At 42.7% G+C, this 23364-nt stretch overlaps 2 protein-coding genes across 2 annotated transcripts in view; one reads left to right on the top strand and one right to left on the bottom strand.

Moving 5' to 3' along the window:
• LOC309550283 (uncharacterized protein) overlaps nt 1-23364 on the top strand; it is a 1519274-nt gene that overhangs the window by 961155 nt on the left and 534755 nt on the right.
• LOC309549995 (NACHT, LRR and PYD domains-containing protein 3-like) overlaps nt 5486-23364 on the bottom strand; it is a 56108-nt gene continuing 38229 nt past the window's right edge. Inside the window, exons 7-12 of the mRNA XM_082250469.1 lie at nt 22255-22425; nt 20662-20832; nt 17322-17492; nt 8767-8973; nt 5857-5933; nt 5486-5756 (exon numbers count right to left, since the gene is read on the bottom strand). Of these exons, the coding sequence (XP_082106595.1) occupies nt 5728-5756; nt 5857-5933; nt 8767-8973; nt 17322-17492; nt 20662-20832; nt 22255-22425 (826 nt within the window). The 3' untranslated portion in view covers nt 5486-5727. The remainder of the gene's footprint in view (nt 5757-5856; nt 5934-8766; nt 8974-17321; nt 17493-20661; nt 20833-22254; nt 22426-23364) is intronic.

The following is a 23364-nucleotide window of genomic DNA, read 5'->3' on the forward strand; positions in this document are numbered from 1 at the left end:
ATCTTCCCTTCTATATGTGCTAGTGTGGTCATGTATGACCTTATTTTGTTCAGTACAACATTTCTCATTCAAATATATACTTTCTTATTAATGCGTCATGTTCCTGTCTGCGTTTATGAATCATGTGTGTATTTGTTAAGTTTTGAATTGAGCAGAGCTCTCTGATTGCCTTTTACGATCCCCATTCGTTCTGGGTATCCTTAATGGATTTGGTCATAGTTTTACGATAGGCCTGGACAGATGAAACAGACATCCTGCCAGGACTCAATTAGCAGTTTACAGCTCTGCACAGGCATAAGCGCTGGTTTCTGATGTCTGAGTAGAGATAATGGTTCTTTTGAAGTGTAGAACCTATACATTCCATGGATTAAAGTAGGAAGGAGGGGGGTAATATCACTGCGGAAATGTGTAACTGTTTTGCAAGACTCTCATGGCTTACTATGATAACTGAACAACATGGCCGCTTGCCACAGCTTTTCATGTGTCCAGTACGTGATATTACAGCCACCTTTCTGAAGCCTCAAAAGGAGAGGCCTAGTCATTTTGGCTACAAGAACCAGCAGGGGGCAGGAAAAGGCTCCGAACGGTCTCCCAATTTTTATTTATATTAGCAGATCAAAAGAATCTATTTTTATCTCTAAGAAAAGCTAAAGTATTGCAGAAAAAAAGAAAACATATCCTTCTGATGGTACACGCGTTGGGCTACGTGTACAAGTAAATCTATATTTGTAGTTTATTTAGAATCCACAAAACTGTTACCTGTGCCTGATTGCGACAGCTTAACAGTGATTGGTATTGTCATGATTGGACTGACACGCTGGTGTCAGAAATCCTATCCCTGGCACAGCTATCAGAGCCATTCCAGGTCTATTCAACTCTGGTAACTTTAGAGCACAGTACGTCTTGTGGGCTGGGACAGGAACACCCCCAGGGTTGATTGGCCAAGGGTTAATTCCAGTCCACATCCATATTCTAATAAATTGTGGAGCATGATATATAGACGGGGGGATTCCTACAAAGCTGGTCCCTCTGACTGGGGAATTACGGATGCTTTCAACATGCTTATGTCAAAAGATAAGATAGACTTTTTTTAGTGAATAGCTAATTGTGTGTTTTTTTTTGTAATTCTGGATATTAAATTATGAAATCAATAAGTGACTTCTGTGTACTAAGCTAGACCGCATAGCGCATATGCCTGAAGAGACTGATGCATTTATTGCCTTTGTGCTCAGTCTAAGGTAATTGCCAATCTGTATGCAATTACACTGTGTGTTGGCAGATTTCATGCAGATTGCAAACTAGCATATCTGCCAGACAGAGATCTGTGTGTGTATGTGTGGTTGCCTAGCAGACCAACCTGCGGACACACTGCTGGGTGGTTGCAAGCTACCATTTGTTGTGTATCTGATGGGTGGACAGCGAGATAAGGGATTAACACTGGGGTTCTAGCTTGTAGGGTAGCTGGAGGAATCCTAGAAGTGTCTGATAATTGCTAGACTTCTCCCCAACCCTTATGCTTGCCACACACTATATGAAAAATCGGCTGAAATTGGACAGTTCTTTAGTTTTTCGGCCAGGTAATGGACTGGGCACACATCGGTAATCGGTTGTGACATTTATGAGCTGAAAAAACGAGGGACAAGTTTGGAAATTTTCTGCCGAACTAACGATAAATTGAAAGGTTAATGTGTTTCTTGTCCAAACTGTTTGCACAAGGTATATGTGAAAAAAACGAACAAAAAATAGATTCATTTATGTTCATTGAACGATTTATCGGTCATTACATGACGGCATGATCATTTGTTTTTCAAAAATGAGTTTGAACGATTTTTCGTATAGCGTATGGCCAGCATGAATGCACCAGATTGTAAGACTTGTATCTGCCTGTGTGGTCGGCCAGCTGATTTGGAATAGTCTCCCTCTAGTGGTGGCCAGAGGTAGCGTGGGCTGTGACTGTATCACAGGCAGTCTAATTTGGTTAACCAGTTTACGACCGCCACGGCAGCCACTCCCAGGCGCTCGCTCTTGGGAGGCTAGGGAGCGAGCACACGCCGCCAGTGGCGCTGATGAGCGGGGAAGCCGATGCAGCAGGCAGGCGGCTCCGAGTGCCGCCTGACACCCGCGATCGTTTCCCGCTGAGAGAGAAGAACTTAGCTGCTGTAAACAGCTGACCGTTCTTCTCCCTGGAATGATCATAGAGCCCCCTGTGATCCTTCTATATAGGATCACATGTCTCTATGGTCATTTCAGAAGCCACGCCCCCCCTACAGTTAGAATCACTCCCCTGGGCTCACATTTAACCCCTTGATCACCCATAATGTTAGCTCTTTACCTGCCAGTGTCATTAATACAGTAACAGTGCATATTTTTAGCACCGATTATTGTAGTAATGTCACTGGTCCCCCCAAAAGTGTCAAAAATGTCAGTCAGCGGTCTGATCTGTCCGCCGCAATGTCACAGTCCCGCTAAAAATCGCAGATTGCCGCCATTACTAGTAAAAAAAAAAAAAAACAATAAAAATTACATAAATCTTTCCCGTAGTTAGTAGATGCGATAACTTTTGCGCAAACCAATCAAAATATGCTTATTGCGATTTTTTTTTAAACAAAAATATGTAGCAGAAAACAAATTGGCCTAAAATGTTAAAAAAAAATTTATTTATATATTTTTTTTTGAGAATGTCATATAGCAGAATGTGAAAAATATTGTTTTTTTGTTTTTTTTTCCAAAATTGTCGCTCTTTTTTTTTGTTTATATTTTGTATATATTGTTTAAAGCACAGGTGATCAAATACCACCAAAAGAAAGCTCTATTTGTGGGAAAAAAAGGACATCAATTTTATTTTTGTACAGCGTCGCACGGCCGCGCAATTGTCTGTTAGAGTAACGCAGTGCCGAATCGCAAAATAGGGCCTGGTCTGGAAGAGGGTAAAACTTTCCGGGGCTGAAGTGGTTAAAATAGGTCCCACTTATTCCCCACTATCAAAGTCAGTGACCATGCCCTGGTTAGCTAGCCGCCGTGGGCGTGCGTTACTGTGACACACCCCTACAGAGATGGATGTAACACCTTGGTGTACAATAGGAGAGGGAATTCAGAGGCTGCCAGTGTATGGGTGTGTAAATGGATTGATTGCAGACCCTTTTGTAGAAACTCCTACTGTGCATGATAACTGGACAGGATATGGCTTTGTTTACTGCTTATATGGGAAACAAGCTGCAAACTGGTGCCTCTTGAAACTTAAAAGCTCCATTGTTTATAATGCAAAGTGCTATTGATGCTATGAGCGAGAAGGTTCACGAGGCAGTTGCTTTATTGGGACAAATTAGGAGAATTGGAGAGGGCAGGAGACCGGGTTAAACAAAGAAATATGGAGGAGAAAAAGCCTGCAGGGAGATTGAAGATAACACGAAAGCAGTTGTTTTCAGATCTTTTACAGAGTGGTGTACCAATGTCAGACATTGACGGTGCCAAAACAGGTCGTTTTTTAAAACTTTGGAAATAGTTAAAACAACAAGGGACATTGAAATCCAGCTTACCTTTTCTGGCAATGTTATATATACAGACATCTCAAGTCTCCCGCAAGTTGCGGGAGTCTCCTGCATTTCGCCCTTCACTCACGGACACCCACGAGTGCAGAGCGATATCCTGGCAGGGCTGAGGATGGCAGTGTCAGAGGCGAGTTCAGCTGTCATGACTGAGAACGGAGCCGCTGTTTCCCATGTAGTACCGGCTCACAGGCGGAGTGATATCAAGTGCACTCCACCTGTGGGAGGAGGGGCCATACAGAGGAAGCACGTGGCTCTGATCTCTACTGCAGCCTCATGCTTTCTCTGTATGACTCCTCCTCTCACAGGCAAAGTGCGCTTAATATCATTCTGCCTGTGAGCCGGTACTACAGAGGAAATAGCGGCTCCATTCTCATAGTCTTGACAGCTGAGCTTTGACACTGCCGCCCTCAGCCCTGCCGGGATATCCACAGCATACCACAGAGACCGGCACCACAGAGACCGGCACCACAGAGCCCAGCATACCACAGAGACCGGCACGCCACAGAGCCCAGCACGCCACAGAGACCGGCACCGCAGAGCCCAGCATACCACATAGACCGATACCACAGAGACCGGGAGCACAGGGCCCAGCATACCACAGAGCCCTGCACCACAGAGCTCAGCATACCACAGAGCCCGGCACCAGAGAGCCCAGCATACCACAGAGCCCAGCACCACAGAGACTGGCACCACAGGTCCCAGCATACCACAGAGACCAGCACCACAGTGACCTGCACCACAGGGCCCAGCATACCACAGAGACTGTCATACCACAGTACCCAGCATACCACAGAGCCCAGCATAGTCTGTAAAATAAGTAGAACAGGTATGTGCTTTCGTGTGTGTAAATTGTTGCAATATGTTTTTTAATACCTAGCTGTGTTCTGTCATAATATGTCATGTCCTTGTTCATACATGTATGAATAAGGACATGAAACAAGTCACATGTGCTAGGGGTGCAACTATCCCCTAGCACATAACTGTAAATATCCCAGCATGTGCAGTTTTTCTGACTCCTCCCACCATCACCACTTCAAATCATTGAAGTGGTCATTGTGGTTAGAGTGTTCCTTTAATATCTCCCAGAAGAAGTAAACCTCTGTATACTGATTCCATTTTATTTCATTATCTTCTGGTTGTGTTAAATTGGGAAAGGGGGGGGGGCGTGGCGGCGTTTGCGGGGGTGGGGGGCTGCGACGACCTGGAGTGCCACCTCCCTGAAATGAGTTTTTGCAGGTTGGGATGTCTGTAGATAGGCAACTCCTATCCTCCTATTGATTAGTGGTTCCAAAAATAATAACTACTGCAGTAGGGAACAGACACAAAATATACAATCAGCATCTTTCCAAATAACTGTTATGTTTATTCGGCACAATTTAAGTTTATTTATACACATGATTACATAGGTATCACATTAATATTACAAATGTAGTTTTATGGTAACAAGGGGCGTAACATAGGCAGGCTAAATTATAATCATGACTCGAAAGAAAGCAAAAATGTAATGAAAACTTTCTTAGTGTCATGTGCACAATGAGTGCAGTGTGCAATACACAGGCAAACATACAAAGAGAATACAATTATATACAAAATGTACAATTCCTTTTACAATCCGGCTTTCATGCATTTTAGAGCGGTATCCATCTGCATACATTTGTATGTATCCGATTCTTCTACACGCCCACGGTGTAATTTTGTATTTTATGTATATTATTTTGTTATGTATATTTATGTGGTTTTTTTCTTTAGTAGCAGCTACTGTCCTCCTGAAGAAGCAGGCATAGTTTCCAGTGAAACATGTTAAGGAACTACAGTGATCTCTGAAATGAACTTCATATTTCATTAGGAATTTTTGCTCCTAGGTTTTCTAGTATTGTGATATTAACATAAATGTCCCACGTGGGGGTTTTCGCTGCTAAAAAAAAAAAAAACCTTTCTTTGAATGTAGCTTGGCTGACTGTTTTTAACTTTTGGTATGAATAAAACATAATATGGGAGTTACTCTCCGTGTAAATTTTAAACACATGCGTTTTTGCTTGTTATTCTTTGGGGCACCTAAAAAGTCCTTGAAATCGTTTTTGAATATTGTATAGTAATACATTAAGGAGTAACAATGCAATATTATCGCAGGAAGGACAGATCTTCATTTAGATCACTCCAGAATAGTGTTCAGTAGACATCAGTCAGTAGACTCATTATCATCTAAACCTGAAGAAATGGAAAATGATGAATAATCAGTGTCATGAACAGGTTAATCTGATATAATTCCATTCTGGACATTCTCTTCATGTCAGGATCTGTGTATTACCTGCAGAGGAGGAGAAGACTTCATAAAGACCATTTTCTAAGATTCTTCTGTATATATTTAGTTTCCAACGTCCATCCCTTCATAGAAGAATAAAATGAGAGTGTTAGAGGAGGAAATGTTCCTGTGATGATAGAAAAGGGGGGGCTCATAATGTGCTCTGTGAGAAATTATAGAAATGGGGGAGCTCGTAGTGTGCTCTGTAAGAAATAATGGAAAAGGGGGAGCTCGTACTGTGCTCTGTAAGAAATGATGGAAAAGGGGGCCCTCGTACTGTGCTCTGTAAGAAATGATGGAAAAGGGGGCGCTCATACTGTGCTCTGTAAGAAATGATGGAAAAGGGGGGGCTCATACTGTGCTCTGTAAGAAATGATGGAAAAGGGGGGGCTCATACTGTGCTCTGTAAGAAATGATGGAAAAGGGTAGTTTGTACTATGCTCTGTAAGAAATGATGGAAAAGGGGAGCTCGTACTTTGCTCTGTAATAAATTATAGAAAATGGGGGGGGGGGGCTTGCACTGTGCTCTGTAAGAAATTATGGAAAAAGGGGAGCTTGTACTGTGCTCTGTAAGAAATGATGAAAAAGGGGGAGCTCGTACTCTGCTCTGTAAGAAATTATGGAAAAGGGGAGCTTGTACTGTGCTCTGTAAGAATTGATTGAAAAGGGGGGGCTCGTACTGTGCTCTGTAAGAAGTTATGGAAAAAGGGGGAGCTCGTACTGGTGCTCTGTAAGAAATGATTGAAAAGAAGGGGCTCATGCTGTGCTCTGTAAAAATGATGGAAAAGGGGGAGCTCCTACTGTGCTCTGTAAGAAATGATAGATGGAAAAGGGGGGAGCTCGTACTGTGTTCTGTAAGAGATGATGGAAAAGGGGGAGCTCATACTGTGTTCTGTAAGAAATGATGGAAAAGGGGGGGCTTGTACTTTGCTTAGTAAGAAATTATGGAAAAGGGGGGCTTGTACTGTGCTCTGTAAGAAATGATGGAAAAGAAGGGGCTCATGCTGTGCTCTGTAATAAATGATGGAAAGTGGGGAGCTCATATTGTGCTCTGTAAGAAATGATGGAAAAGGGAGGGGTCGTACTGTGCTCTGTAAGAAATGATGGAAAGGGGGGAGCTCGTACTGTGCTCTGTAAGAAATGATGGAAAAGGGGGCGCTTGTACTCTGCTCTGTAAGAAATTATGGAAAGGGGGAGCTCATATTGTGCTCTGTAAGAAATGATGGAAAAGGGAGGGGGGGGGGGTCATACTGTGCTCTGTAAGAAATGAGGGTAATTTTTATACACACTAGTTGACCACAGATGGATTAAAATTCACTGCGGTTGAACAAAAGTCAACCTACCGATAAACTTCTGTACAACCCCCTGTCAGATTTCAGCCACTTGATCAGCTCTGCAGGTTCAGACCTGGGAACAGCCAGCTAGAGGTGCGAGCAGTAGAGCACTTCTCAAACTCACACTCCGAAATGCAACATGTTTAAAAAAGAAGAAAGGAGACCATCTCTCCACATAGTGTAAAATCCAATAAAAACATTTATTCATTAAAATATGTATTGCATTCACATTAATACGGGCATCACAGCGCTGTGTACAACATCAAATATGGTCATAATGGAATTGAGAATGAGGCTCAGTTCCCTTTGTCCTATACATGGCACTAGGAGGATATTTTTCTGTATGATGTTGTGCGTGACCTCCCTGCCCCAAAAGATGTCAAGCTTGACGAAACATGTAGGGTGGTGCCACGCTATGTGACATCATCTAGCTGCCAAAGTGTTCCCTGGAAGTGTGATTTGGCCATATTTGATATTATACACAGTGCTCTAATGCTCATATTATTGTGAGTGCAATATATATTCTTATGAATAAACAGTTTTATTCGATTTTTAACTATGTGGGGCATTGGTCTCCTTTCTTCTATTAAAGCATAGTGCATTTGGGAGTGTGAGTTCGAGAAGTGCTGTACTGGTCGCATCTTTGGCTTTTCCCAGGTCCGAGCTTGTGTCCTGCTTTCCTTAGACTGGATTGTTAACATCATGCCTTTTGGGGTCATATTTGTCCGGTAGGTGTCTGCTATATCTCTGTGGTGGTGGTGGTGATTCTTATCGAGTGGAATGCACACTATTTGGATTTTCTGTATGTTGTAATTTTGTAGAGTATTTCATGATTTTATGTTATTTTATATATATGAAATACACATTTTTTGATTAATATTTAAGTGTGGCACTTTAGAAAACACTGTGCAAATACATCAAACTTAATGTGTTTGGAAAGTGTCCCCCCATTTAGAGGGCCCCCACCCTCTGAATCACCCACCTAATACTGAGGGGCCATCACCATGGCAGGGAACCTCACATTCATTGCTGTTCAATCATTGGGATACAAGACTGTATACCTGGTGTGCTGGGCTGTCATGTGTACAGGCTGAGAACACACATCTGATTGGCTCGCTTATACTGACAAATTGGATACACCGCATGGGATGGAGATATTTTTTTTTATGAAAGTAAAGTTATTTTTTTTTAATGATGAAACCTTGAGGAAGATTGTAGGATCTAACTAAGATTATTTAGTGGTGCATCTGATTTTCCTCATCCACCCATCTGTAATGATAAAACTTGGGCTGAGGAAAAAAATTCTCCATCATCTTGGAAATCTGTGATTGGCACAGGAAATCTCAATCATCTCTTTTATTATCTGTTTAACTACAGATATCTCCAATGGGTTCTACAGAAATTGTCTAAAATGTTTGTCACCCCATCCTTCCATTTTCATTACAGTTGCAGCCCGGGTGTCAGAAGACCTCCCAACAACGTCTCACTTACCTCATATCATCACCATCCAATGTTGTCTACATTTTACTATTCACACTCTAAGGCTTAGTATGTGTGTTACCCCCAATATAACAGTTCTTACAGTTTATACCTCCAAAATAACTGCTTTTCCTCTCTTTTCACAATGAAGCCCGCATGCCGGAGGATATCACAACAACGATCCACTTCTGAGTCCGAAATCTTCTCATCATCATCCAATGTTGTCTCCAGCAAGGTCAGAGTTCGGTTTGTGGTGATAAGTGAGCAAAGATCATCACAGCATGCTAATGTTGCTTTACAGTTAGAAACTCTGAAGGGAGAAACAGGAAAGAGGTGAAATGTTCTTCCAGTGATGGGCAGAAGTAGACACATTCCAGCGAATAATCAGTGGGCGGGGCCTTAGAAAACGAAATGTATGAATGGATGATTTTATAGAATATTGGTTGGACCCCCCCCCCCCCCCTGTGAAATGGAGGAAAGTTGTCATCCACCTGAAAAGTCTTAGTCTGGAGTTACACTGTTGCAGGTATATTGCAGCGTACATAGTAATGCAAACATTGGAGGTGTGAATGCCTCCACATAGATTCCCTTTCACAGTAAACTGCGGCACAACAATGGGAACTGGCCACAAACAAAAATGGGATTTCTACTTGACATGGGTCTTCATGCAGCAAAACCCATTAGTATGAGTTTGGGGTGCTCAAAGTGACGCATTCACTTGTTGTTTACCATCTGTTCTTGGCGGTTCCTTTTGTTTGCAGAACACCACTGCTATATGGGAAGAAAAAACTAAAGTGCAAAAAAGTGTGCACCTACACCACCTATATATTATCACTTACATTCCCCATAGAAGAAAAAAAAAAAAACAAAAAAAAAAAAACCTAGGCATCTACCAGTTAGTCCTAGTCTCTATGTTTAAAAGTTTCCTACTGCATCCCAATTATATACTGCTCTGTCATCTGTTGAATTGTAATAAAATACTTGCCTGCATTAAGTCTCTAGTACATTTTGGCCTTGTCTTGCTCATAAAACTGTCCTACTGTGCCAGTTTTATACCTGAATAGACATGTGCAATTTGTTTTGGTCCGAATCTAAATTTGGACCTTTTTTTGGTTATTCCGATGTACCTGAATTTCCGAATAACAATAGTAACAAATCTAACTAAAATGTGTTTTGTTTCATTTATTCGTTTTCTAATGAATTCCACCGTGATCACAATTTAGGAGATATTTACTTGCAAAGCAGGTAGTGACGTCAACGGTGCATGCGCACTGCGGTCTCAGTGGACAGCATGTTGTCCAATGAGAGAGCTGTGCAACGGGCGTGACTGCTGCGCGCATGCGCATGAGTGACATCATCACGGCTTAGCAATTCAAAAGGCCGGAGCTTGCGAACCCAAAAGGAAGACCCGGTGAAGACGGATTCCCTGTCAACAGTGACACCGCTGCAGTGTTAATTTCGTCGACTAAAACGTTTTCGTCGACTAAATTAACACAATTTTAGTCGACTAAAATATGACTAAAACTAAAACAATTCAGATGACTAAAACACGACTAAAACTAAAATGGCATTTTAGTCTTAAGACTAAAATACGACTAAAACTAAAATGGCATTTTAGCCAAAAGACTATAACTAAAACTAAATCGAAATTTGCTGCCAAAATTAACACTGGTGCATGCTCAAAGCTTAATACCATTAATAATATCATATTAGATTTTTCACTCCAGGACCAGCAGTAGTATATAATGAGTTTGGAAATCGTAGAGAAATGCTTAAATAATGCATTACAAATTACAATTGAACTACACCCATTCCATTATAGATGACTAAAATGAGTTTTAGTCGACTAAAATGTAGGACGTTTTAGTCGACTAAAATGTAGGACGTTTTAGTCGACTAAAATGTACTGGAGTTTTAGTCGACTAAAATGTACTGGAGTTTTAGTCGACTAAATACGACTAAAACTAAAACACTTGCAGAAGACTAAAATGGGACTAAAACTAAAATGCCATTTTAGTCCTAAGACTAAGACTAAAACTAAATTGAAATTTGCTGCCAAAATTAACACTGCACCGCTGAAGGGAAATGTTTCACAGGTCAGTCTGTTATAATGTGCTAGAATGCTGTGAATATTAGTACATTATGAGATTACCCTGCGGAGGGGGAACCCTTTTTTTTTTCTTTTTTTTTTTTTGCAAACACGGTTTACTACTGCTTTAAGTGCAATCCAACCTTTTTCAGTCTTCTAAGGAAAAGTAATCACTGTTTGCCTTTTTCAATAAAAACCACATGTGACCAGACCATCCTATTGCCTTCTTCTCTGTACCTAATCTGTCCTGCCATTATATGACTTGGCTTGCCTGACCCTATTTTCTGACACATTCTATTGTGCCTGCTGTTCTACAGTCTGCTACTAAAAAGAAAAATTGAAAAGGATTAAGAGAGGTGTGTTTTACACTGCATCCACCAAGGGGTTGGAGGTGTATGCTTCTCAGCTGGTCGTTTTCAGTTTGTACCATCTTAAGAACATTGCTATTAAGAGTTTTGAGATACTAGACCAGTCATGGATAGAGGTGGGTTGGGGGAAGTTTGGGCTGCTCCCTCCCACCTGCCTCCTATCCATCCATTAGCAGCCATGTGCTCCCAGAGTGGAGACACTCAAATTTAAAAGTGTTAGGACTGCAGATAAAACAGGGTGCCATGCTGTGGCTCTGTAGCTTACACATGCGTTTGCAAATGCGTGTCAACTAAACCCCTGTTCTTTATTTATCTCATGAGACAGGTCTACTTGGTTGGTGGCAGACTGGAGGGTGAGTACATCAGACTGGGGGCTGGCTGGCTTCCATGCACCTCTTTTAATCCTGTTCAATTTGTCCTTTCCGATACAGGGATGGAGACGCTGGGCATACCTGCTGGTGTCTCATTTAAAGTCCCACATAGCCCACATTGTCTATGTAACCAGGGATGAAGGAACCTTGCCTACAGGCTGGTGCTTCATTTAAAGTCCCACTGTGCAATTTTCGTGCGGTTTTGGCGGATGCAGTCTAATTTTACCCCAGTTTTTTCATATACAGGGATGGAAACCATAGCATGACCTGCTTGTCTCATGTAAAGTCCCAAATATTTTATGAAATTAGGGATGGAGGCACTGTGCTATACAGGCAAATTGCCTGATATAAAGTCCCAATCTGTGTTTTACACTGCATCCACCAAGGGGTTGGAGGTGTATGCTTCTCAGCTGGTCGTTTTCAGTTTGTACCATCTTAAGAACATTGCTATTAAGAGTTTTGAGATACTAGACCAGTCATGGATGGAGGTGGGTTGGGGGAAGTTTGGGCTGCTCCCTCTCACCTGCCTCCTATTCATCCATTAGCAGCCATGTGCTCCCAGAGTGGAGACACTCAAATTTAAAAGTGTTAGGACTGCAGATAAAACAGGGTGCCGTGTCGTGGCTCTGCAGCTTACACATGCATTTGCAAATGCGTGTCAACAAACCCCTGTTCTTTATTTATATCATGAGACAGGTCCACTTGGTTGGTGGCAGACTGGAGGGTGAGTACATCAGACTGGGGGCTGGCTGGCTTCCATGCACCTTTCTTAATCCTTTTCAATTTGTCTTTTCCGATACAGGGATGGAGACGCTGGGCATACCTGCTGGTGTCTCACTTAAAGTCCCACATAGCCCACATTGTCTACAGTCTGCTACTAGCGCTTGCCTCACCAGTACCAGCCTACTTCAGTCTGCAATCCTCCAGCTGTCTACCAGCCCCTCTGCTTCACTAAAGTCTACTTACGAGCTCTCCTGCCTGGCATGGATACCAGCTCTGCTACTGGCAAGACCTACAGGCACCCATGCCACTCTGCACTCCTGCACCTTCTGTTCAAACCAAGGGTCCCGAGTCAGAGGTGTAAGAGGGTCCTTCCTCAACATTTCAGGCTCTTCTACCAGGTACGTGATGCCACCTCAGTTATCCCGGCAGGAAGCTGTCAACGTGTACCCCCAATCAGAGGCATTCACTGTACCACAGCTTTATGTATACAGAGGTATAAAAAATAAGTGCAGTGCAACCACAAAGGTCATCCTGAAGAAGCCCATGAGGAGGAATGTATGGGTGGGAGGAGCCGTTACCCATGACATCATTATTCACCTTAGTATCAGCGTGGTGAGCTGAATACATGCTTGTTTTACACATATTTATTGAGTGTTTTTTTTTCCCTGAGTGTTTTTAATCCCTTGATCCAATTTTTATTAAATTTGTAGCAGAGAGTACTATGGTTTCTCCATTTCTACTTTTTGGTATATCATACGTTTGAATAAGATCCAAGAAGTGGAATAGCGTGATTTAGGGACGCCATTAGAGGAGTGTTCCAGTGCCATCCTGGATGGAGTTCACTGAGGCTTTTGTGACTCTGTGGTGGGATCATATCTTGGAGCTAAGCAGGCACTTTATCCGGAGGGGGTGGGCACTGAACACATTGGATGTTTTTAAGGACTGTCACTATTTCACATACATTCTTGTATACAGACCCCTTTTTTATGTGGAAGTGTGGAGTGGAGAATACTTCCACTGCCTATGATTGACTGTCTGCTCTGACAGCTTCCAGGTGGGATAGCTCAGGTGGGTTTGAACTCTTGTACGAACATGCCTGAGCCAATCCCTAATGCACACCCAAAAAGTTATTATCCTAACCTTTCCACCTGCTCACCATCTATATATAACAGAGACTGATCAATGAATTGAAGACAATAACCGCAGGTAACTCAAAGGACTATGAAAGCAACCCTCAGCTTAACATGTAAAGCAGAGTCTATCTTTATTTACCTTTTACAAGGTAACATGTCTGGATCCCTCAAACAAAAGTTTTGTTCCAAAATCTGTCAGAATTTTATATAATTTACAGTTGGTATAGAAAAGAATCACCCCCCCCCCCCCTTTAAAATAATCAAATGTTGTTGTTTTGCAGCCTGAAATGAAGACACACAGTTTTTGTTTGAGACCCCCGTTCAGACAGGGGCGACGCGACTTGCTGGGGCGGCCTGTGAAGTCGCGGTGCACGCTCGCCTCCAGGTCGCCCCAAAGTAGTACAGAACCCTTTTTCTAAGTCGGAGCGACTTGTGTTGCTCCTATTAGAACGGGTCCTGTGCTAATCAATGGCAGGCGACCCACCGCGACTTGTCAGGCGACCAAGTCTGAATGGGGACTTATCCACCTATATTTACTCAGTGCAGCTTATAACAATGAACTATGAAAGATAACACCAACATGTTAGAAAGAAATAAGAGAAAAATAAATAAAAAACAGAATCAGTTGTTGGAAACAAAAATCACCCCCCTAAAAATGACTTGTAAACTCAATCAGGTGTAGCTAATCATGTTCTTAATGGCACACAAAGCCATTTGACTTTCAACTGTGATCAGCTGAGGTCATTTTGAGTAGCTCAGCATGAAAAGAGCTTTCCTTGAGCATTTCAGTCCCTGGTAGTGCAACTAAAGTAAACAATCAACTATGGGTGGCAAGGCACTGTCACTGGGATCTCAAGGATAAAGTTGTGGACAGGCACAAGTCAGGGGATGGATACAAAGGCTTTATCAATGCCTAGAAGAACAGTGAAGTCTATTATTAAAAAATGGAAGGCATTTGGTACAACACAGACCCTTCTTGGATCAGGACGTTGCTCCAAGCTGGATGAAAAAGCCAGGAGGAAACTGGTAGGAGAGGCTACCAGAGGCCTATAGCAACTCTGAAGCAGTTGCAGGAATTTATGGCAAAGAGTGATCATTGTGTGCATGTGACAACAATATCACAAATTCTTGAAATCCTTGGACCCATTGTCAGACCCTACACTGGTGCAGTGGGTTCTGGGTTCCTCCTGGTGCACGACAATGCTTGGCGAGAGTATGCAGCCAGATCATGGAGGCTGAAGGAATTGATACCATTGAATGGCCCCCATGGCCGCAAGACCTAAATCCAATAGAACACCTCTGGGACATTATGTTTTGGTCCATCTGACACCACTAGGTTGCACCTCAGTCTGTTCAGGAGCTCAGTGATGCCCTGGTCCAGATCTGGGAGGCAATATCCCAAGAAACCATCCGTCGTCTCATTATGAGCATTCTCCGACGTTGTCAGGCATGCATACAAGCACGTGGGGGCCATACAAACTACGGAGGACCATTCTGAGTTGCTGCAACGAAATTTCAGCAAAATGGATTAGCCTGCTGCATCATTTTTACACTTTGATTTTCGGGGTGTCTTTGAATTCAGCCCTCTGTAGGGTGATAATTTTAATTTCCATCAAACGTTGTGGCATCCTTTCATTCCTAACATATTATCCAGTCCATACCAGTATAGATCCTAACAGATTACCCAGTCCATACCAGTATAGAGCCTAATACATGACCCAGTCAATATCAGTATAGATCCTAACACATTACCCAGTCCATACCAGTATCCTAACACATTATCCAGTAAATACCAGTATAGATCCTAACACATTACCCAGTCAATATTAGTATAGATCCTAACACATTACGCAGTCCATATCAGTATAGATCCTAACACATTACCCAGTCCATACCAGTATAGATCCTAACACATTACCCAGCCCATACTAGTATTGATCCTAACACATTACCCAGTTCATATCAGTATAGATCCTAACACATTACCCGGTCCATACCAGTATAGATCCTAACACATTACCCAGCCCATACTAGTATTGATCCTAACACATTACCCAGTTCATATCAGTATAGATCCTAACACATTACCCTGTCCATACCAGTATAGATCTTGACACATTACCCAGTCCATACCAGTATAGATCCTAACACATTACCCAGTCCATACCACTATAGATCCTGACACATTACCCAGTTCATGCCAGTATAGATCCTAACACATTACCCAGTCCATACCAGTATAGATCCTAACACATTACCCAGTCCAAACCAGTATAGATCCTAACACATTACCTAGTCCATACCAGTATAGATCCTAACACATTACCCAGTCCATACCAGTATAGATCCTAACACATTACCCAGTCCATACCACTATAGATCCTGACACCTTACCCAGTTGATGCCAGTATAGATCCTAACACATTACCCAGTCCATACCAGTATAGATCCTAACACATCACCCAGTCCATACCAGTATAGATCCTAACACATTACCCAGTCCATACCAGTATAGATCCTAACACATTATCCAGTCCATACCAGTATAGATCCTAACACATTACCTAGTCCATACCAGTATAGATCCTAACACATTACCCAGTCCATACCAGTATAGATCCTAACACATTATCCAGTCCATACCAGTATAGATCCTAACACATTACTCAGTCCATACCAGCATAGATCCTAACACATTACCCAGTCCATACCAGTATAGATCCTAACACATTATCCAGTCCATACCAGTATAGATCCTAACACATTACTCAGTCCATACCAGCATAGATCCTAACACATTACCCAGTCCATACCAGTATAGATCCTAACACATTACCCAGTCCATACCAGTATAGATCCTAACACATTACCCAGTCCATACCACTATAGATCCTGACACCTTACCCAGTTGATGCCAGTATAGATCCTAACACATTACCCAGTCCATACCAGTATAGATCCTAACACATCACCCAGTCCATACCAGTATAGATCCTAACACATTACCCAGTCCATACCAGTATAGATCCTAACACATTATCCAGTCCATACCAGTATAGATCCTAACACATTACCTAGTCCATACCAGTATAGATCCTAACACATTACCCAGTCCATACCAGTATAGATCCTAACACATTATCCAGTCCATACCAGTATAGATCCTAACACATTACTCAGTCCATACCAGCATAGATCCTAACACATTACCCAGTCCATACCATTATAGATCCTAACACATTATCCAGTCCATACCAGTATAGATCCTAACACATTACTCAGTCCATACCAGCATAGATCCTAACACATTACCCAGTCCATACCAGTATAGATCCTAACACATTACCCAGTCCATACCAGTATAGATCCTAACACATTACCCAGTCCATACCACTATAGATCCTGACACCTTACCCAGTTGATGCCAGTATAGATCCTAACACATTACCCAGTCCATACCAGTATAGATCCTAACACATCACCCAGTCCATACCAGTATAGATCCTAACACATTACCCAGTCCATACCAGTATAGATCCTAACACATTATCCAGTCCATACCAGTATAGATCCTAACACATTACCTAGTCCATACCAGTATAGATCCTAACACATTACCCAGTCCATACCAGTATAGATCCTAACACATTATCCAGTCCATACCAGTATAGATCCTAACACATTACTCAGTCCATACCAGCATAGATCCTAACACATTACCCAGTCCATACCAGTATAGATCCTAACACATTATCCAGTCCATACCAGTATAGATCCTAACACATTACTCAGTCCATACCAGCATAGATCCTAACACATTACCTAGTCCATATCAGTACAGATATCCAGAATAATGTGTTTTCAAAGTGTTCCTTAACCCTTGACAGGTACAGCCTGGATCTCTGAGCTTGTCACACTGAAGGTTTATTATAGAGTCCTGCTGATTGTTATATAATTTATAGTATAATTCTCACCTCATCTCCTGCAGAGTACAGCCAGGATGTCTAAGTCCCTCACATAGAACTTTTATTCCAGAGTTCTGCAGCCTGTTCCCTGATAAATCCAGTTTGGTGAGGGATCCATGTGTGATAAGCACAGAAAGGAAATCATCACAGCACAAAGGAGACAGCTTACAATTCTTAATGCTGCAGAGACAAAACAAACCCTAAATGATGAATACAAAAATGTAATGTTACTCATTACACAGATCGTGTTATTCTCACTTTGGCACCTCACTTCCGCATTGGTACAGCCTACATCACTTAGTCCTTAATGCAGAAGGTTTATTCCAAATTTCTGCAGATTATTGTATCATTCAGTTCTCTTTTAGACTTTTTGTAGCGTTTACCACCCCCTGAAAAGCGATCCACTATGGGTCACTTTTTAATGGGCTGGAAATGATGTCCACCGGGACCTGCTGATTGTTCTATGTAAACAAAGCAGACCCCTTGCCGTTCCGTGAAAGGGGAATGTACTGATCCAGTTTCTGCTAAGCGTGAACACGGATCTTTACCTTACCCCAGTCAAAGCACCTGCCCCACACACTAGAAAGCACTCCTTAGGAACACATTTAACCCTTAGATCGCCCCTGATGTTAACCCCTTCCCTGCCAGTGTCATTAGTACAGTGACAGTGCATATTCGTAGCACTGATCACTGTATTGGTGTCACTGGTCCTCATAAAGTGTCAGGTGTCTGATTTGTCCACCACAATATCGCAGTCCTGCTATAAGTTACTAGTAAAAAAAAAAACTAAAAATAAAGAAAAAATAAAGAACAAAATCCCATAGTTTTTTTATATATATCAATCATATTTTTTTTTACATTTTGAAGGTGCATAAACAAGTATTGTCAGTACAATGTCACTACAGATGAGCAAATAAAATACATTTCAAATAGTCACATTTCAAGGAAATATTCCCTAGTTTGTAGACGTGATAACATTTGCGCAATACAATCAATATACGCTTATTGGGATTTTTTTTTTACCACAAATATGTAGCAGAATGCATATTGGCCTAAATTGATGAAGAAATTCGATTTTTTACACTTTGTTATTGGATATGTTTTATAGCAGAAAGTAAAAAATATTGTTTTTTTTTTTGTCAGAATTGTTTTTTTTTGTTTATAACGCAAAAAATAAAAACAGGTGATCAAATACCACCAAAAGAAAGCACTATTTGTGGGAAAAAAAAAGGACAAACATTTTATTTTGCACGAACGCGCAATTGTCAGTTTAATTAATGCAGTGCCCTAACGCAAAAAATGGCCTGGGCATGAAGGGGGGTAAACCTTCTGGAGCTGAAGTGATTAAAGCGGAGTTCCACCCAAAAGTGGACTTCCGATCATCTGCTTCCTCCCCCCCTCCGGTGCCACATTTGGCACCTGTCAGGGGGGAGGGGGGAACAGGTCCCTGTTTTTGACAGGTATCCCTCCCCACTTCCGGGAGAGCGCTGCGGCGCTGTCCGTTGGAACTTTGGCCCTCTCTGCCTTCCCCCCGCTGCCGAGTTAATTAGTGTAATTGTAACTGTAATTGTAACATGCGCAGTAAGGAACTGGCTGTGAAGCTTAGAATGAATTGCGGCAGAAGCACCAGGCAGCCAATCCGAAAATTGGCTGGGGTTCCGACATTGCGGGCTCCCTTGACAGGTAAGTGTCTATATATTAAAAGTCAGCAGATACAGGATTGTACCAGATTTGTAGCTGCTGACTTTTAATTTATTTTTTCCCCAGCTGGAACATCGCTTTAAGAGGTGCTCCTGCCACCTTTCTTTTTCTTGTTGTTCTTTTTTTCTTAATTGCCCAATTTTACATGTAGGGACTGCACCACAACTATGAGCAAAGCGCTTGCTTCATGTTTGTGATATGGCCCCATTAATCTCAATGGGCAAGTTTGACAGGCGGTGCCAACTGTCAAACTCTGCAGTCTGAAGTGAAAATCAGTGGTGTATTTTGGTTTTTTGCTGCCCTAGGCAAGACTAAAATTGGGTGCCCCCTTCCCCCTCCTTTGTAAATTTGCCCCACTCCTTCCTTTTTAACAGGTGTGACTCCCTCCAAAATTGAAGGACTCCAAGTCCCAACATGAACCCCTGAGATTTCACAAGAGGGGGGGGGGTGTGAGAGGGGGTGGGAGAGAGAGAGAGGGGTGGGGGGGTGAGAGAGAAAGGGGGGAGGGAGGGAGAGAGAGGGGGGATGAGAGAGAGGGGGGAGGGAGAGAGAGGGGGGTGAGAGAGAGAGAGAGAGAGAGAGAGAGAGAGGGGTGTGAGAGAGAGAGGGGGGTATGAGAAAGAGGGGGGGAGGAGGAGGGAGGGAGAGAGAGGGAAGAGGGAGAGAGAGGGGGGATGAGAGAGAAGGGGAGGGAGAGAGAGGGGGATGAGAGAGAAGGGGTGAGAGAGAGAGAGGGGGGATGAAAGGGAGAGAGAGAGAGAGAGAGAAAAAGAGATGATGAGAGAGAGGGGGTGGTGAGAGAGAGAGAGAGAGGGGGGGTGAGAGAGAGGGGGGATGAGAGAGGAGGGTTGAGAGAGAGGGGGGATGAGAGAGGAGGGTTGAGAGAGAGGGGGGTGAGGGAGAAAGAGGGGGAGTGAGAGAGAGAGAGAGGGGGTGAGTGAGTGAGAGAGAGAGAGGAGGGGGGGGTGAGAGAGAGAGGTGGGAGAGGCGGCTCTAGCAACCAGTGGCCAAAAGATTCTCAAGTGGAGGGGGGGCTGCTTTTTTGCTGCCCCCCCTGCAAAGTGCCGCCCTGGGCCTGGGCCTTGTCGGCCTAGGCCAAAATACAGTACTGGTGAAAATATCACAACTGTGAAGCAAAGCATTCTGACTGTGTACAGCCCTGTTGGGCTGTAATGTTAGGACCCCAAGATTCCAGGGGGTGGCAAAACTGTGACTTAGCCACTTGTTTTACTGCCCCTGACTGCCCTTGTGAAAGAGCCCTTATAGTATAAAGGCTGGTACACACTATAAGAAAATGGGGCGAACATTTTCATCCAAAGAATTTTCATACGATTTTCGTATAGTGTGTACACAACTTTCGACGGCCGATTCAGAATTTTCATACGAAAATTCTCGAAGGAACAAACTCCAAAATTGTTCTCGTACGGGAACAAAACACCGCTTTCGTACGATTTTTGCACAAGAAAAATCAGAAAAGAAAGACTATGCATGATCAAAAACATGCAACAAAAAAAAAAAAGCCTTTGTCGTACGAGAATTTTTGTACGAATTTTCGTTCATCGATTCTGATTTGCTGTGAAACAACAAAAAAGATCGGACGATCGTTCACCCGATTTTCTTATAGTGTGTACCCCCATTTAATTCTCACCTCAGCTCCTGTAGTGTACAGCCTGGATCTCTGAATCCCTCACACAGCAGTTTTATTCCAGAGTCCTGCAGACTGTTATTAGACAGATCCAGTTTGATGAGAGATTGGTTGGTGGTAAGAATGGAGTAGAAATAATCACAGCACAAATGAGACAGATCACATTCACAGAGGCTGCAGGGACAAAATAGACCAATGAAAGTATGCTAAAATATAATGACCATGTTTTGGAGGATTATTTATTAAAGAATCAATGGTAAATTCACCTGCCAATTACCCCAAAATTTACCCAAATTCCTCACCTTCCTGCTCAGCGGGGATCTGTGTTTACGATCCCCTGCTGAACAGCATGGATCCGCCTACGGAGGCGGACCGTGTGAAAGAGCCCTAAGAGTGCACCTGTCCCAAGTCTATCTTCATTAACGTACAAGACAAGAAGCCCAGCCCTTAAACCTTTAACCCTTTGTTAGGATAGACAGTGTTCAGCTCTAGTTGCAATTGCTAATGAGATCTTCCTGCACAATAGACAGGGTTAAAAGCTTTTTTTCAAAAAATAATAAATACACATCTTTTTTCAGGTGAAAAAATATGCATTTTTTTATTTTAGGAGCCGGTAAAGCATTGCGCCCATGATAAGAAGATCATGGGTACTGAGGATTGCCCCTGGGGGTCTGCCTAGTGTCAGAGGGGACCACTTCGGAAGAGGTTCGGGGATCCAAGGTCAGCTAGCTGTAAAGGGGGTACCTAGATTGAGGACCCTGAAGTGTAAAGGGGGTACATAGTCAGTGGACCCTGACGAGTCCTGCAGTCTGGGCCCTGAATTCTATTGCGTGTGCCAGTTACAGTGTTAGCTATTTGGAGTTCTACAAAATACTACCTCAAGCTGTGCCAGGCGGGGGAAAAGTATTCAAAGACTTACACAGTGAAGCAGTGCCAGGAATTCTACAGTTCTCAGTCTTGGACTATAGGTCGGGGATTCAACACTTCCTCACTTTTACAGAGTGTTCTCATAGTCAGTGAGCATTGGCTGGCGCTGGCTAGCTTCAAGATGGCGCCAACGGGCATTTTTCCAGGATCAAAGTCCCATTTGTAATTAGTTCAAGCCGAGAGGAGTATCCCACTCATTCCCTTCTCCCATCCCCTTAATTTATAATAAAAAACCACAAACAAAGATGCCGGAGTTGTCACTGTTTCAATTGTCACACCTGGGGACTCAGCTCACATGGGCTGGAGAGGATTCCGGTACTAATGGCAGACCCTCATCAGGCCACAGGCCTAGAAACCTTGCTACAATTATATAACTAGTTGGGCACTTTAAAATCCCCTCTTTCCTGCCATCTCCTCAAATTGGAAGAGAGGTTGGGGGTCCCCTGTTTAATTTCGTTCTTTGATGTGAGGATAGTGCCGCGGGATACTTTTCAATACAGAGTCCCCTCCTACCTATTCAATTTATATATGGACCACTCCATTTAATTTATTTAACAAATCATAGCATAAATCTCAGCTCCTGCAGGGCACATCCTGGATTTTCAAGTCCCTCAGGCAGAAGGTTTATGATAGAGACCTTTTGATTAGTATATCATATATAATTCTCACCTCAGCTCCTGCAGGGTACAGCCCGGATTTCTGAGCCCATCACAGAGAAGTTTTATTCCAGAGTCCTGCAGGTTATTATATGATAGATCCAGTTTGGTGAGGGATCGATTTGTGATAATAATTGATTGGAGATCATCACAGCACAGATGACTCAGATCACAACCCCAGAGGCTGCAGGGACAAAATAGACCAACATAATTTGGCAAAGAGATCATTACAAAAATTCATAAGATTATTTTTTTTTTTTTAAATACAGTGCTTGGCAATCACCCAAAAATTCACCAAAATTCTTTACCCACTTGATAATCATCCTAAAGCAGTTTTACTACTACAGGGTGGCCGCGCTGTGCAGGATCACGTATAATATACGTGATCAGGAGCAGACTGACAACACATGGGGCCCCCGGGCAAAAGGAGGTCATGGTGCCCACAATTTTAAAGTTGGCCGCCACGCGGAAGCCATCTTTATGATGTAACATTAATGTGGCAGGGCCGTGTGGTGGGGCACCAAGTTGGTGACATGCAGATTGGCAGGAGATTTTAGGCTGGTGACCCAATAAAGGTACCAGGAGCCTCTCATAATAAGTACCACCTTAACGGTATCATGGGCCCTGGCAAAGTAACGGACTGGGGCCCCTACCAAGGAGATTCTGACCTGTGGCGTCATGGCTAAATAATGCTGCATATTGGGTGTGGCTTTTTAATCTAATTAGGAATGTGAGTCTGATTTTTTTACGTGTTTGTTTTTTTTTTTTTATATAATTGTATTTATTTTTTAAATTTTAATGTTCAATACATTTTAATATAAATATATATTTTACATTCTTTTCACAATGCTGTTGGGGGGGCTATGGTAAAGTATTAGTCCCCTGAAGTCTAATTTTTGACACATCCCCAATAGTGATGAGCCGAACACCCCCCTGTTTGGTTCGCACCAGAACACCGCGAAAAGGGGAAATGTTTGTTCGAATAAATGAACCCCATTGAAGTCTATGGGACTTGAACCTCAAACGGCCTAATTTTGAAGGCTTAAATGCAAGTTATTGCCCAAAAAAAGTGTAGGGGGGTCGGGGTCCTAGCCTGGGGAACATGTAGCAATGAAAATTTTTT

This window comes from Pelophylax lessonae (genome assembly GCF_965119305.1).
Source record: "Pelophylax lessonae genome assembly, chromosome: 3".
Classification (NCBI taxonomy): Eukaryota; Metazoa; Chordata; class Amphibia; order Anura; family Ranidae; genus Pelophylax; species Pelophylax lessonae.